Source organism: Caretta caretta, chromosome 4 (assembly GCF_965140235.1).
Source record: "Caretta caretta isolate rCarCar2 chromosome 4, rCarCar1.hap1, whole genome shotgun sequence".
In the NCBI taxonomy this organism is placed as follows: domain Eukaryota; kingdom Metazoa; phylum Chordata; order Testudines; family Cheloniidae; genus Caretta; species Caretta caretta.
The window spans coordinates 85,262,988-85,280,008 of NC_134209.1; the positions used below are offsets into that span (position 1 = coordinate 85,262,988).

The window sequence follows — 17,021 nt, forward strand, 5'->3', positions numbered from 1 at the left end:
GGCTCGCCTCTGAAGCTCGAGGGCTGGCGAGTGAAAGCAGAGCATGGCGTGGAGCTGCAGGGTGGGTGCCAGCCCGGGGCTCCCAGGCGGCGGGGGGCAGCGGGGCGCGCTGTCGGTTGCGGGCACGCGCAGGGGAGGCCGGGTGAGGGGCAGCCGGATGTCCCGCCCCCCCGGCAGAGCGCTGGCGCGGGTCGCGCGGCTCCTCCCCACTGGCTGGGCGGGCTCAGGCGCATCCGGCCCGGCCTCTCCTCTCTGCTGGTGCCGGGGGCTCACGCACGGAGGCGGTGGCTGCAGCTGCTCCTGGCCCCGCAGAAACCCGCCGCCGCCTGCCCCACTTGCCGGCGGTGTCCGCCCGAGGGGCTGCGGCAGGGAGGGGCCGAGCGGCCGGGGCCTGCGTGGCTGAGCGGCGGGGCCGGGCGGAGAGATGAACACGGTGTTGTCCCGGGCCAACTCGCTCTTCGCCTTCTCCCTGAGCGTCATGGCGGCGCTGACCTTCGGCTGCTTCATCACCACCGCCTTCAAGGAGCGCAGCGTGCCCGTCCGCATCGCCGTCTCCCGGGTCATGCTGTGAGTGCGGCCCCGGGCACCTCCCCTTCCCTGCCGGTCCCGAGCCTGGGGAGGAGGGTTCGCCGCCCGGGCCCGAGCCCGGTGCCGGGGTCTGCGCGCACACGGGGCCCCGGGGCTGCTGAGGCACGGAGCCAAACTCTCCCTGCGGGGAGGGGGAGCAGCCGGCGCCCCCTGTCCGGGGCGATAGACAGGTGGCTGTGGCCGCACCCAGCGCCTGTACACGAGGGGGCTGGGGTATGGGAATCTAGGGGGGCTGCCTGTCCTGATTTGTTTTAGGGAGTCGTTAAACAGATCGTTTGCCATCAGTGCCCCCCGCACCTCCCCCCTTCTCCTCTCTGTAGCTTGGGCCTAGAATAAGTACAGTCAGTGTCTGCCTCTTCCGTTTCCTTCCTGCGCTCTCTCTCCCCCCTGGCTGGGCCAATGAGGGAACCCCACGGCAGTCAACTCTGCTGCAGTGGTGTCCTTCCTCCTCCTCTCTGCCAGTTCTCTGTGTGAAGGCTGTTGCAGTGCATAAATTGCACGCAATCACACACACCAAGACTCCTGCTTTATATGAAGGCAAGACATATTGACAAGGGGGAATATTCTCTCTTGAATTCAGATTCCTTGATTGGCTTCTGTCAGACTTAATGCTAGACCTTTTTCAACATGCCACCTTCCCTTCTTTAATTGGTGTCTTGTAAAAAGTGTGATTGGCTATATAAGAATAGGTATTGACTGACTTTAAATGTCTCTAAACATCCTTCATCTCTGTAAGCCACATTTTTTAAAACCGAACTAGTAACCCAGTCAGAATTGAATTGGAGCAGCATAATGAGGATCTCTCTACTCGCATCTTTTTTTGATGGTTTCTTTCAGCCAAACCCCAGTTTAATGTGTGGATTCTTCCTGTAACAGATTGACAGTGACTCTATGCACCTGTCATATAGGTGCATATAATGTGAAGATGTTAGTTTGTGTGAAGGGAAGGAACAGTCTGTAGTCAGCCTTCAAAACAAAACTTTGGGCTTTCTTAGCTTCTTTCTTTTTGAAGTAAGGAAGGCACTAATCAATGTGGCAGACTTAATTTTTTGTTTTTGAAGCTCAGGGACCTGAGTTTTCTGTTTTTATGCCTGGAGATTTGAGTAAACTCCGTTTCAGTCTGGAGCAAATGTTAATGTCAGGTTCAACGCTCCTGAAGTTTTGGTGGCGAGGTTTATCCATTGTCAACTAAATTATGGCATGATGACTTAATATTGTGGAAAGAGCATAAACTTTCAACCAATGTAGTATTTTTTTGTTTGAGGATTGTACGTGCCAAGGGAGAACTTTACAATGTGTGTGTGCAGCACAAATATGAAATCAGGGTTAACAGGTGGTTAATGTAGATGGGCTGAGGGGCTCTTTGTGATGTAAAATCAATTGGTATGACTGAAAATAGTAGTTACTACCAGAATGACTGACTTTGCTGCTGCAAATGTTCAAATTGGTATTGACTAGTTGGTGATGGCTACATATGCTTGACTAAAATCAAATGAAGCACAGTTGAGCTTCCCATGTCTCCGTAGGCAGGAAAAAGTCCATAAATTATTACTCTTATTTATTGTTTGAATTCGAGTAGTATCTAAATGATCCAATCAGGATACGGGCTCCATTGTGCTAGGAAGTGTACAAACAGTAAAACAGTGTTCTTGACCTGAAGTGCTTACCATCTGATTAAGACAAGATACAATAAATGGGTGTATCAATCAAAATGGTAGAAAGTGTACAAAGGAAACCAATAAGAATGTTCATTGACATAAAACAAGTAATGCAAACTATGCTAATTTTGTGTTCTTGCTTTTTATTTATTTATTTATTTATTTATTAATAGAAAAAATGTGGAAGACTTCACTGGGCCTAGAGAAAGAAGTGATCTAGGATTTGTTACATTTGATGTTACTGCAGATATCCTTTATAAAAACAGTAATGCTTAAAATATAAATTTTGCTATATTGTTGACACCACTTCCATAGTTGTTATGATTGTAATGTATGAAACCAGTCCTCCAACATTTAAACCAGAAGACCTTAAGAAAGTAAAAAGTTCGAGGAAAACCACCAGTATCTCTGGAAAGCAGTGTTTTAAAGTAAATGGAATTAGAGAATGTATTGGGTGAGGCGAGAAATACGGCAGAAGCTCAGAGTTACAAACATTTCGAACAACCTGAGGTGTTTGTCACTCTGAAATGTTCATAACTTTGAACAAAATGTTATGGTTGTTCTTTCAAAAGTTTACAACTGAACATTGACTCAGCACAGCTTTGAAACTTTACTATGCAGAAGAAAAATGCTGCTTTGCTTTTTTTATTTAAAGTAGTTTACATTTAACGGTACTGTACTGATTTGCTTTTTTTTTGGTCTCTGCTGCTGCCTGATTGTGTACTTCTGGTTCCAAATGAGGTGTGTGATTGACAGGTCAGTTCATAACTCTGGTGTTCGTAACGCTGAGGTTCTACTGTAGTTCTTATCGGATGAGGAGATTGCCAAGACGGTTTGTGGCAACCTCATCAGCAAAGTTCAGAGTCCTCAAACCACCATTAAATCTAATCAGAGTGTAGTCATCAATAATGTGTGACGTGTTTAGCCACAGCCGCATTTAGGATTCTCTGTTGGTCCCAGGTGTGAAGGCTGGCTGCCCATGTACCCTGGCCTGTTTGAAATCAGGTCAGAAGGGCCCATGAGCAACGTGGCAAATAAAGCTGGGTATGCACGTGGTTGGGTCAAGAGACTGGTATCTGACATCAACTGCAGCCCATTCTTCACAAACATCAATGTCGCAGAGAAGTCTGGGCAGGACAGATAGGCCCACAATGGTTGCCTCAATGACAAGGATGCTCTTAGGTGGTTGAAGTCGTCTGTGTATAGTGGTAGGCTCAGGGTTAGCCCTGATCATCTCAATCATTCTTGCTGTAGCATTGTCACGACAAATGTTGCGAGTGATATTGCTTAACATGGAGAGCCATGGTATGGGTGTAGGTTGGTAAGGAGAGAAGTAGTTAATCATAGGGATTGCTTATGTAATGTATATTTTATGAATACTTAAAGATCTATGACACGGGTTTCAAATTCATTCTGTTAGGAAAGCCTGGATTACAAAGTTAAGGACCTATAATATGGATGTCAGTGGCAGTAAAGATCAAGGGCAGACATAGTAAATAAAGGACCAAAATATTAAATATCAGTTGCATTTATCATCACTCACTGGAAATAATTTATTGAGCAGTATACACAATTATATCAACTTCTGTCTTCTGTTTTTCTCCCCATCTTACTTTCTCCCCTTTCTCTCTATCTTTGATTGCCTGTCTCTTGTGTTTCTTTTATTTTCCTCTTCACTTTCTTAATGGTTTCTAGTCTCTCCTCTCCTCTCTCCCCTTCTGGCTCCTTATCCCACTCTTTTTTTGCCCAGCCAATCCCAGTTCTCCCTCTGTGCCCCAGCTCCTTGCAAGAGCTGTCTCCCCTCTACCTCGCCCCTAGTCCCAGTCTCTTCCCCAACTTCTCATCTGATCTCAGTTGTCAACCCCCAAGCCAAGTGTTTGAGTCCCTTCCATTTCCCTGACCAGCTCCCAGTTGTTTTGCCCAACCAGTCGCAGTTTCTCCCCCCAATCCCTTCTAGTACTAGTCTCAGCAGACTCCTTGTCCCAGTCTTTCTTTCCCTTTCTCCTGGTCTAGCTTTTGTCCCTTCTGCATTTGAATCAGACAGTTTTCTCTTCCTTTCTTGCCTTTGTGCCAGCAGGAGGGGCACAGGAGAGACAGGTTCCCTGCTCTAAGTTCTGGTGCCTGGCCCAGAGCAGCTGGGAACAGTCATTACAAGGAAAGTCTGACTTTGCAACTGAAAACAGGGTATTATAATTGGAAGTATCAAACAAGCTTAACAATAAGAGGTGCTACTAAACCTATCTATAATAATACCCTTAATATAAAATAATTTAAAACTATAGTTGAAATATAGCAACTTCCAAGATATTCAAACACTTCTGAAATGTTTAACTCTTGGGAAGACAGGGCAGACAAGGTATGTTTCTTTGAAACTAACAGATATTTTATTTATGTTTTGGCTCCACTAAGTTGCAGTTCTGAGATTCCTTTGTGTATTTAAAACCAATCCTTAGTATTTTTTTAATTACGTTTGGTTATTCATATACTTTAAATTGGTCTTGTCAACAGAGTAGCAAGGTGATACTATATTAAAGAACATCATTTAGTAAAGGACTCTTAGTCTTTCCTCTCCTGTGTAGGAAATGTTTTTCAGTGGGGCAACTAGGGTGGGGTAATATTTAAATTCTGAGATGTTACTAAGTTGCAGTGTCAAATACAGCACTCTTAGATAAGGCTGCAAGTTTGTCATGGAGGCTTCCATGACTTTTGAAGTGGGCTGCCAGAGCAGCTGAGGCAGCCCCAGGGCCAGTCGCACTGGCTGCTGCTGGGGCAGTCTGAGCCACCCACTCCACCCCCAGGAGTAGCAGGAGACTTCTGGGTTGGGGGCCTCAGGGCTGGGGGTTGGGGCGTGGGAGGGGGTGAGGGCTCTGGGAGGTGCTTACCTTTGGGGGGCTCCCCGGAACGGCAACGCATCCCTCCCTCGGCTCTTAGCTCCATGTGCTGCCTCTTCACGCAGGCACTGCCCCTGTAGCTCCCATTGGTGGTGGTTCCCAGCCAATGGGAACTGCGAAGCTAGGAGTTTAAGGAGGGACATGTCGGTGCTTCTGAGAAGCCAAGTAGGGAGCCTACCAGCTCCACCAAACCCCTTCCCACCAGTACCAGCAGGAGTCCTGGGCTGCTCCCGCCTGAGCACTGACCATGCCCCCCTGGATCACCCCTCCAGAGAACCTGTGCCCCCCCGCCCGCCCCGGCAGCACTCACAGCGCCTCCGGTCTGTCCGTCACCCCCCCCCCCCCGCCCCAGCACCTGGGGCGGGGGCCTGGGCCTCCCCCCATGAGCACCCGCAGCACTCCCAAGATTTAGTCAGGGGTATAGTACAAGTCATGGGCTGGTCACGGGCCGTGAATTTTGGTTTACTGCCTGTGACCTGTTCATGACTTTTACTAAAAATACCAATGACTAAAATGTAGCCTTACTCTTAGATGCGTACAAAAAACTATTTCTTATGCTTTTAAAGAGATACTGATAACCTTCAATTTTTTTCATATTGACTAAAAGAAAAATTAGTTCCTGTTAGAACACCCATTAAGTAGTATGCCGTGTAGATCAGATAACGTCAGTTATGTTGAAATGTAGGAAAATATCTTAAACATTATAATTATATTTTACTTGGTTTATGAGATGATCTATGTTGGAATTTGGTAGAAATATCGTTTAAAAATAAAATTGGTATACCATTTTCCTTAACTTGCTCACATCTGCAAACTATATTTGATTGGAATGTTAAACAGTTATTTCTGTATTTATCTGCAGAATATTCAACAAAAAACAATGTAAGTATGAAATAGAAAATTTAAACAATTAAAATTATTTGGTGTAGCTGCTATTTAACATGCTGTAATCATCCTATGAAAGATTATGGTACAAAAATTTCACATTACTTTGACTTATTCCTGCAATCTTTGACTTTTGCTTTTGCTGATATTTAATAGTAAAAATTGCAAATGTTACGTCTTTTGACTTTCTGAAATAGTGATGTAGCTAAAATGCCATACAACTTTCGATACATAGCCCTTTGGCGCCATTGTCACTTAAAACTGCTGTTCTCAACTGTTTCAACTGGTACAGCTATTTTGCCACTGTAGAGAGGTCACAATTTTCCTAAAATGATTTTTAAAATTCATTCTCAAGACTACGTCACTACCTAATCTGTTTTTAATGACTATTTAAATAAAATAATATTCCATCTATGCTGGTAGCACAACTGCACTTCTGAATCAATTTTTAGAATTCTCTGTTTCATTAGTTAAGCTTTAAGAGTCTATATTGTTTTATATTTCATAAGTTCAGTTTATAAACAGCCAACTCTTATAAATTGGTACATTATAATGATATACTTTAGTCCCTTGTTCAAATTGTATCAGAAACTCGGAATTTTGTCAGGTGTCAACCCCAATATGGCAGATCATCATTACTGAGTAAGTAATTCAGAAGAGATACATAAAACCTCTTACAAATTCAGGACACCTTACTGAGGTGCAGTTATTCTTTTGGAATTATACTTACAAATCTGAATACAGTAATATTTCATAAAAAACACTGAAAAATTTGTACAAAATGATAGGATTTGACTTCAGTACAACTCAAGTCTTTCATTCTTGAGACAATGTCCAAATAAAAGTTATATAGTTTGAAATCACTTTTACTTTTGCAGTTGTAATTACAATTAAACACTAGAATCCATCATACTTTCTCCTGGTATGTCTTTAAAATCTGCTATCCTTAAAATAAGGTTCTGTCAGGTCTGTAATCTCTACCATATTTAAATATTTTAGTGGCAAACCTCTGTTCTTGTGAGACATAGTTCTATTACACTTGGAATCCATAAAACAAAGTTTATGCTCTGCAATTTGTTTCCTGAATCGGTAATGCTTTGTAATTTCCAGCGATCAGATATACTTAATTGTGTTAACTCAGTGATTAATTTTAATTGTAGGCCCTGAACCAGGTTGTCCTTTGGGACAAGATCATTTTGAGAGGAGATAGTCCAAAGCTGTTACTAAAAGACATGAAATCAAAATACTTTTTCTTTGATGATGGAAATGGTCTCAAGTGAGTAAATTACATTTCTTTATAGTGTAGCTCTTCTGTACTCTGGATATTTGTGTGTTGCTGAGGTAGGAGTGGGAGAGAGAGGTAGGTGGGGGGAATATGAATATTTAACAATTTTAGAATATTTATTCTTTTAAATTTTATAATTGTTTCAAGACTATTACATCTTCATAAATCAGCTGATGAGATGTGCTATGTGGTAGAGATCCAGCCCTCCACTGTCTACCCCCCAATTCACTGGGCTGAAAAGCAAGTGGCTGCCAGAAGCACTTGGCTGCCAGGTTTCAGCCTGTGCCTGCAGAGCTAGGGTCATGTCCTGCAAGGTGTGGAGAACCCTCAAATACTTTGCAGGAAAGGTATCTGGACTCTAGGTCATATTCCATGCAGTAGGTTTGTGCAAATACTGTAAACCAATGCAAACTGTGTAAATTTAAAATGCCCATTATTTCTGGCTCACAGAAAAGTATTCATATTCAAGGTAACTTATGTCTTTATAAGTTGAGTATTTCTTCTGATGATCTATTTTGATTTTACAGGGGAAACAGAAACGTCACTTTGACTCTTTCCTGGAACGTTGTACCAAATGCTGGCATTCTACCTCTTGTGGCAGGATCAGGACATGTATCTGTTCCATTCCCAGATACTTATGAAACAGCAAAAAGTTATTAAATTATTATACTGAATCCTAAGCAACGTATTTTTATACTTGTATATTATGAATAAATTTTATCACTTTCTTCTCCTATCCCCTGCAGCTCTCCAGTCAAAGGTACTTGATTTCTTTGGCTCTAACTGAGCAGGAAAAAAAAGCTGAAATTTAGACTTTTTTTTTTTTAATTTTAAATAAAACACTGATGCTGAAACTTACGGGAAAGGTAAACGGATGGTTTAAAATTTTTGTAAAACTAACTTTTTTTGTTGGCCATGTGGGTAGAAAAATATGTTTCTTATAAATAAACATTTAAACCCAGAACATAGTCTGATTATTTTAAAATTTATTATAAAAGTTCTTTATGTAATCCCTCTGAAGCGCCATGCACAAATTTCAGTGTTGTAGCCAAAAATGTAGTACTTGCAGGTTCATAGGCACTGTGGCTATTGTATTGTATTCTTCAGCTGAATGCTGAATTAGGGTAGATTGTTTCTTTGTAGTAGCATAAAAAGCCACTCTGTAGAAATTGTTGTTCATTTTCCATGAGCCATCAATCAGGAGTATTTTAGTACTGTTCCAGCTCAAATTTGATATTGGTTGAATAGAAATCCTTATTTGAAAGATTTATGTAATATTCATTGATTTAACAAGAGTGTGCCATTGATTTAACAAGAGTATGTGTTTTGTGTTTAAAAAAAACACACAAATCTTTTAAGAGCTGTTTACAACATAGATACCAGTAGAAATCATAAGCAGGATAAAACAGTGGAAAAATACCTCTCGCATATAAATTGGAATTTTTTTTGCTTATTTGAAAAAGCTTAATATTAACCAAGTGTGCATTTTTTTCACACTTGTACAAATAAATAATTTTGGATTAATTAAAGTCAGATCATCTTAAAGCATTTAGGATGTGTTGTTCAGTATACAAAATAAAAATGTGTTTAAAAAAAAGATATACAAAATATATGATTTTCTTGTAAAATATTTGGAATTCTTGACTTTCAGTATTATAGACAAATAAAATTAAAATATAGTAAAAGTGTGAAAATAAAAATTAGACTTTCATGGGAATAAATTAAAAAGATTGGGACTACTTAGCAATGAGACAAATAGGATGTAGAATAGTATACAAAATGAATTGTGTACAGAAGGTAAAGGGGCCACTGTCCTTCACTTTTTCACAGTACAAGCACAAGGAGACATTCAGTGAAATTGGAAGGCTACAAATTAAAAACCTGATCAAAGGAAATATTATCTTGTACAATTCATAGTAAGTCTGTGAAGTTCATTATCCCAAGAGCTGAGGTCAACAGCTTAGCAGAATTTTTAAAAGGATTAAACATTTATATAGATATAAAATCATAGTCAATTTTACTAGATAAGATAATATAAAACTGCATGGGATACTTGGGTTCAGCAAGGAATATCATTTTTTGGGCAGATTATTCCATAATTGTCCACTATGAAATATATTTCTCCTTCCCCCTAAAGTATCTGATAGCAGTAATTATCAGAGACAGGACAGTAGATTGGCCATTGATCAGATCCTCTATGACAAACCTATGTTGTGAGTTGACTCCAACTTTTTTTTAAAAAAGGCTTTCAAACTGTTTGTATGGGGCCACCTTTTCCTCCCTGCATCCTGTTCCTTGTGAGGAGGGATAACAGCATAGCCTGCCACCCACATACCGTTAGTATGTGCAGAAAATTCTTGCTCTAATTCTGTGAATCCTAGGTCATCCATGTGGAGTGGCAATAGGGTGACCAGGTGTTCTGATTTTTTGTATGGACAATCCTGATATTCAGGGCATTCTCTTATATAGGCACCTATTACCTCCCCACCCCCAGTCCTGATTTTTCATACTTGCTATCTGGTCACTCTAAATGGCAACTTAGTGTCTGCGCTGTTACTGGCTTTTCCTGTTGTGTGGCTTCTTCCTCTTGTGAGAAGGGTAGAAAGTGGATCACACCTCAATGCATATAATTAATAGCATTATTTAAAAGGGCACTGGACTATGTGATAAAAGAAATCTGCATAAGAATCTACATAGGACAAGATTTAAAAGTGCCTTGATTTTTGGATTCCTCCTTTTTGTGTGTTCAACTTGTGACACTTTAAAGAGCCCAGATTTTTCAGAGGATGGGTGCTCAGCACTTCCCATTTCCAAACATCAGGCCTTTTCAAGATACCTTAGGTTGGGTACTGACAAAATTGTTGGTCTTGAAAAGCTTGACCATACAGTGTAAAGCAGCTGATCTGTAGCTCTGCGCTCAACTATACAATATATCTTTGTATTCACGTGTTTCTTTGGAGGGATTGTTAGTGGGGTTCTACCAGCCTGATTTCTGTACACTTAATGTGTTTGCTCTTGTCTGCTTTGCTGCAGAGAGAAACACCTCACAGTTTGGGTCGCTAAAATACAAATTTTGTACTGTGAGCATTTTTAAAAATGCATCTTAATAAACTGTTTTAACAGTATTCCTAAGTATAAAGAATCTTACCTTGTTGATACAGAATCTTGTAATTGCTAAAATTGATAGATGTTAATGAAGTTAAAGCAATGTATACGAATTTCAATTATGTTGTCTCAATTATATGAAAATATTTTGCCCTTTTTTGGTGGTAAAGGAATATCACTTGGTCTCTGCTTCTGCCATTTGTTAACTAAGATTAACATTTACACACACAACAAAAAAAATCAAATTGATAAATTGGTCTATTCTCCTGGCCTTCCTAAAGGATAATCTGTCCTTTCTATGTATCTGAGCTTCTTTCCTAAAATGGCTTCAGAATTTCAGCTTAAACAGGAAGCTTCCCATTTCAGTTTCTTTCCTAACTTGAATTGCAGGAAAGAAAAGTCTTGTCATATCTAGATTACTATATAGGTCATAGCCTTTCTATAGGTCATAATTTTCCAAGATGTTAAGGAGAGACTTAAGGCTTCCTGGCAAAGTGGTTAAGAGCTTGCATTCAGAAAGCTTCAAGTTAGCTGTAGTTCCTTCCCTGAAAAGGATCAAAGTATATTCTACCAGGTCTCTTGTTTGGAGTGGAGTTGTGCCTCTGGAGGAACTCTGCAAGATTACCATTTAGAAGTACTTTATACAAGTATATAAAGCACACCATTTGAAAGTTACGGCAGCAGCTGCTGCAGGATGCTCAGACCAGTGATCTGTTACTGAAGCGCCTCATCTCAGAAATTGTTCTTTCCCATTCTCTCCAGTTTTGGCATATTCCTGGCTTTTCTTCTCCAGTACTTTATCTAGCCTCTATCTCTGGTCTCTATTATGCCATTATTTTTACAGGGACTGATTTACCAAATCTACTAATTGGTGTCGAGACTGGTGCAAATTTTATGCCTTTATCTGTTAACTTGATTTGTGGCCTGGTTGAAATAGCACATGTATCCATACAGGAGGAAGGCACTGCAGTTGAGACCCAGCCATGATCTAGTTACAGGGTATAGAAATTCTCACCTGGGTTCCATCAGAACATATAGTAGAGAGATGAGTCTGGAGCCAGAAGAATCCATTCTACTTTGGTATAGCTTGCCCGGTATATACTGAGGAAGAGGAAAACCCAGCAGTCTGTGCTGTTTCAACCAGGTCACAAGAATCAAATGAACAGATAAGAATTTAAATTACTTTTTACGCTATCCGTCTTGAAACAAACAAAATAGAAATTGCAAGTCTTGTCTTACATTAAGGTTGTAATCTCGTTGGGTCAGGGATTGGTCTTTGATCTGTTTGTACAGTGCCTAGCACAATGGCATCCTCCTGGTCTATGACTAGAGCTCCTAGGCACTAAAGTAATACAAAAAGGACATTTCAGAAAACTGTCACAGTGGCTACTTAGTGTCATACTGCCGCTCTTCCATTGAATGCCATGTCCTTTCATCACCTTCCACTGACTTTTCCCTAAAGTGATATGGTCCTGGAGAATAGACTTGAGGGTAAAATTTGCAAAAATCTAAGTGATTTAGGAGCCTTAAGTCACTTTTGAAAAATTTACCCTACTGCTTTCTCCACTTGTCCTCCAGGCACCTGTTTTCTCTGTTCAGATACTATCTTGATACACATTTTTCACAAAGCCTCCTACTGGTCATGCACTAAAGAAGGGTGAGTGGTAGAAAATATACAACTTGTGAGGCTTGACCATCTTTTGCTGATACAGTGCTTTGCAAGTCTTAATTGTATATGTAATTTACAATGTGAATTTTTTGGGAACTACCAAGTCTTCCTCTTTTTTTTTTATTATATGAGCACTCAGTCCAAAATCTTGCACAAAACAGGTCACTGTTTATTTATAAATAGATACTTAACCATGTATAAAAGTCACTATGTTATCAGTTACAGATTTCAGCAAGTCAGAAGTTGCTTATAACTATCTGACAGACTGGGGATCGGTCTGTCATTGTCAACTCCATGTCAGTACCTGAAACAATGGGTTTCACGCTCTCTGCTTTGTATTGTAACCTTCATGGGGTGTGATCTCTTGTGGGTGAAAGCAGATATTTTGAGGCCGTGATTTGACACCTGGTGGAAAGACTGTCAGAGAAGATGTGACTGGGCAATTAACTCTGAATTACTCTTTCTTGCTGAAACATTGACTTTGAATGACTTTACATAGAAGCAAAAGGGTGGGGAAGCCTGAGCTTGGATTCTCATGCCCCAAACACACATCCCTGAAGAGTTTAATCAAGGTACCAGAGCTCCCACAGCCAGGTCAGCTCTGGGGGAATATGCTTAAGTAAGTGGGGCCTTTGGAAGGCTGAGGCACTTTTTGCAGGGTGTAAGGTGGCTGTACTTCAGGGTCCCATTGCCCAAGAAAGAGCTCAGACATGGGGCCTGAACCTGCATGTGCCTGGGAGACCCAGAGCTAGCCCCAGGGATCAGTCACTACCCAGACATAGGGGTTTAGGAGAACATGGGACCCAGGATTTGGGGCTGTTTACAATAGACTGGTGTTTGCCCAGAGATAGGACTGGGCCAGGTTGCAACATAATCTGTAACACTTTCTGCTGATGTGCTTATACCTATCAGTAATGCAAACAACTCATAGCTATAATGTTGAATAATCGTTTATGAACCTTTTATAAATAAATTCCATTTTTGAATAATTAGGCAATAACTTGGTAACTAAACACTTCCACAATTAAATCCTTACACTAGTGTCATTGCATCGTAAGTAAGTCATTCTTTTCCTCCATTTTCCATTTTGTGCAGTGCAAATGTGTTCTCAATTTTCCAGCTGCATGCACTTTTCAGAGAGGTTGGCATAGTCAATTTTTATTACAAAAATTAGAATACATTTAAAAAAAGGGGGGGGGGGCGCTACATGCAAAAGAGAAAAATTAAACTATAAACTCTAGTCAATGGCAATTCTTGCTCATGATTATACCTGCTCTCTGGGGTAATGAAACTTGTGCTACAGCTGGAGCTTGCGGTCTCCTTTAGGGATAGATTATTTCCCAGAATTCCTGCTTACAGTTTATTTCCCATGGTTTGGCGTTCAACTGAGAACCACCTACATTTGTTAGGATGCCTTTGATAATCAGAGCCTCTCTCAATCAGATTGAAGGTTGCTCATTAAAGCCTCTGTGTGAAGTGCTTTTATTAAACAGGAAAAGAGCTGCTATCAAACAAATGTACACAAACATAACTTCTTACAAAAAAAATTGGATATTCCAGTCTTCTAATAAAGACAATAAATAATATCCATCGAATATGAAGAAAAGATCTTAACTCTAGAAGTTTTACCCAGTGTAAGAAGGTCCTGGAATTTCTCTAATGAAAGCACCATATCCTTAGGAGAAGGGGACTGAAGAGCCTTAAGAGGAGAGAGAGAGAGCGCCAATTTGTTTTTGCAGTCATGCTGAAGTACATGGCATGGAGCATTTGGTTTCATTCTCACTGCAAGTGCGGGATACCTTTAGAAGAAGGACACTTCTCACTCGTGTTTAGAGTGGCATGTTCATAGGTCCTCTGCTGCAGGGTAGAGTACTGTATCAGGTCATCTACTTGTTTCTTATCTCACTGGGTCAGGGTCAAGACTCCTTAGTTATTGTGACTAAAGCATATTAAAAATGGAAAGTTCTACATAAAGTTGGGTGTTTTTAGTGGTATTATGAAATAACCATTTATTTAAAAAAAATTCAGGGGAACACATACATCTAGTCCTCCCACCTCTACTGATGCATGAAAAAGTAAGCATTGAGCATCTGAACATATGACTGGATCCCTACATGTATTGCTTCCTTTGGGTTTTAATCTGCTCCTTTAGGTACTGATGTTATACATAAAGATACTTTTTCTAACATTTGTGGTATACTTAACATTCCACAAAAACTTTGAATACTTGTTTTCAAATAAATTTGATGCAAGAAACCTCTGATGTATTTAATATAATTTTTATGAAGAATTGGAAGATACACTCTTGTGTTGGAGCTGAGAAATGCAGGCTGTTTACTGTTATTCCTGTTTACTATTAAAAGTGTGCGGTCAAACTGGTGAAAAGTGGTATGTGGCTGAAAGACAAGATCAGCTTAAAATTCATGTACTGAAAAAGCCCCAAACAACTTTAATTATCTCATTAACACCCTGGGTTATTGAAATTGAAAACACTTTAAAAACCTACTTTACTTTTAACTGTTCTGTCTGTTTCCTCTTTTCACAATATTCATTATAGGCCATGATAATAAATTTGTTTGTTTGTAACCAGCTTCATCTGAGCAGGTTGCTAAAATATTTGGGTTGGAAGCCCTGCAAAGTAACGTTACTCCTTTAAAAATAATTCTCAGTTGCAATGTTCTAAAAATAAATTTCATGGAAGCACTTCTAGTGGTGGTAGAACAATTTAGGCACAAAATTCAGGTTTGGAGGAAGCAAGCTTCCATCACATGTAACAGTGCTCCCCTACATCACTGAAAATCAGTTTATGAAAGAGATTTTTAGAAAGTCCATTAAATGATTAAAGTGTTTCCTCTCTTGTTTGTACACTTCTAGTTTTGCTAAAGAATCAGGAGATATTTTATTTGCAACTATTTACACAACAAACATGCCTAAATAGTAATAAATACTCTGATTCTGCAAACACAGGCATTCTTAACTTTACACGCCTGATTTAAAGCACCCGTGTAAGTGTTTGTGGCATCGGTCTAAGTAGATAAAAGAAAGCAGGCAGCCAAGTAAAAACAGGCTCAGTTATTACAACTCCTAATATTACACCAGTAGGGAACTTTGACAACGAGAGAGCATGCTTTGTATTTTGTGTCGGGCAAAGCGAAGACTGGTTTATAAAATTAAACCCAAAATGATTTGGTTAATACTAATTAGAACTTATATTACACTTTTCATGGAAGGATCTCCACGTGCCTTTAGAAGGAAAGGTAACTCTCGTTATCTCCAGAGGCTGGCTGGTTGCTAGAGGTGGAAAGTGCTAAACTCTGCCAATAATGCCGCCTCCGCAGGTGGCCGCAATAAGAATCACTGTAGTAGTATCTGCAGCGTGTAATACCGCTTGCTGCCACTAGGGACCAGGCAGTCGCCCCGCAAGCAACGGGAAGTAGTCCTCTGTGCGCTCAGATTATTACATGAAGAGGGGTTGGCTGTAGTTTCCACAGGAAGAAGGAGGCTCAGATACAGGATGATAATCCCAGGTTAGTTCCAGTGGTGTTGGTCATAGGGACGCCAGCTGCATTTCTTCCTTATGGTATCTGCTTATTCAAGCCTAGCAACAGGGGGGAGTTGTGAGCCTAGATGCGTTGGTGGCTCTGAATGTAGGTATGTCAGAAAGGAGAGGGTCGAGGACCTGAGTGAGGTGTTTCTGAGCTATGGATAGATTAGGAAAGGGGATGTGTGTTGGGGTTCTGAGCCTGCCAGGATAGATGAATGGAAATAGGGGGTTTGAATGGGAAAGCACTCCTGTTTAGGTAGGAGTTGGGTTGGAGGGAACTGGGAAAGGTGGGTTGGGCTGGGCTGTCATGGCTGACTACTGGGGGGGAATGCTATTAACTGGTGGGAGTGTAAGACAGCGTGGAAGACTGGGGAAGGGAGCAACAGGTAAATTTGGAGAGGATGAGGTTGGGAATAGGAAAAAACAGCGAAGGGGTTGCGAAGGGATGAATACTATTTACAGTAAGGGCAGAATGGAAGAAAAGTTTCCAGTTTTTAATTCTGAGAGGGGAAAATGTGGGTGAAAGGTTGTTGTTTTTTTCATAGCCCTCCTCCCCCCACCCCCCAGCCTCCCTTATCCCATATAGAATTGCTGCCCCATGACATTCTCCAACTAGTATCCTGTGTATGTGTGTTGCTTTGAAGAGCTGGTTACTTTCCAGGAGACTGCGGAAGGGCTCTGGTACTGGCAGTCTAAGCCCTATGGGCATCAGCCACCACTGACTATTCTCATTTTACAAAGGGGAAACTAAATGATTTGCCTAACCCTGCACTCCAATAAAATAGGCTGACAAACTTGCCTTCACGTTTCCTGCTGGGCTTTGGCTACTTGGTGGGACTGCCTAGCTTCTGGATTTCTACCCTGTCTCAGGACGAGAAGTGATTTTTGTTTCATTGCAGCCATTCTAAATAATCAGGTCTGTCACCCCAAATGGAGTAGGAGAGGGATGATGACCTGAGCCGCTGTCTCACCAGGAGTTTTTAGGGAAGAGAGTTCCTCTAACTGTCCTGAGATTGTTAGGGCTGCTTTTTAAAGGCTAGTCTCAGTTTGGATAGACTTGTTCTTCTCGTGAACGAAAGGTGTTAGGATTTATTGGTCCAGTCTTGCAGTTAATTTCTTCAAAGAACTTTGCAAATGTTAAGGGGTGAATCCCACTTCCATTGGATTCATGTATGTGTGACTATTTGCAGCTAGGTTGCACTATACAAGTAGAGGATAAAAATGATAAAGCACTGAGTAAACAACTATTAGTGCTTATATTGTTGATGTTTTCTGACATTTCCTTTTTATTAGTATTGATTTCAGTGGTTAGAATGTTCCTCAGTGTATTAAGTAAAATTGCTTGAACTTGTATGCATGGTTAAGAATGACCTATTCATATCAAGTCATTTGAGTT

At 40.8% G+C, this 17,021-nt stretch overlaps 1 protein-coding gene across 1 annotated transcript; it reads left to right on the plus strand.

Annotated features, from left to right (window-relative positions):
* Positions 1–255: 255 nt before the first annotated feature.
* On the plus strand, positions 256–8,271 carry SPCS3 (signal peptidase complex subunit 3). Its single transcript, XM_048847801.2, has 5 exons — positions 256–567; positions 2,420–2,493; positions 5,943–6,019; positions 7,183–7,298; positions 7,835–8,271. The coding sequence occupies exons 1-5, from the start codon at positions 425–427 to the stop codon at positions 7,965–7,967; spliced, it is 543 nt and encodes a 180-aa protein (XP_048703758.1). The 5' UTR covers positions 256–424; the 3' UTR covers positions 7,968–8,271.
* The last annotated feature ends 8,750 nt before the right edge of the window (positions 8,272–17,021 follow it).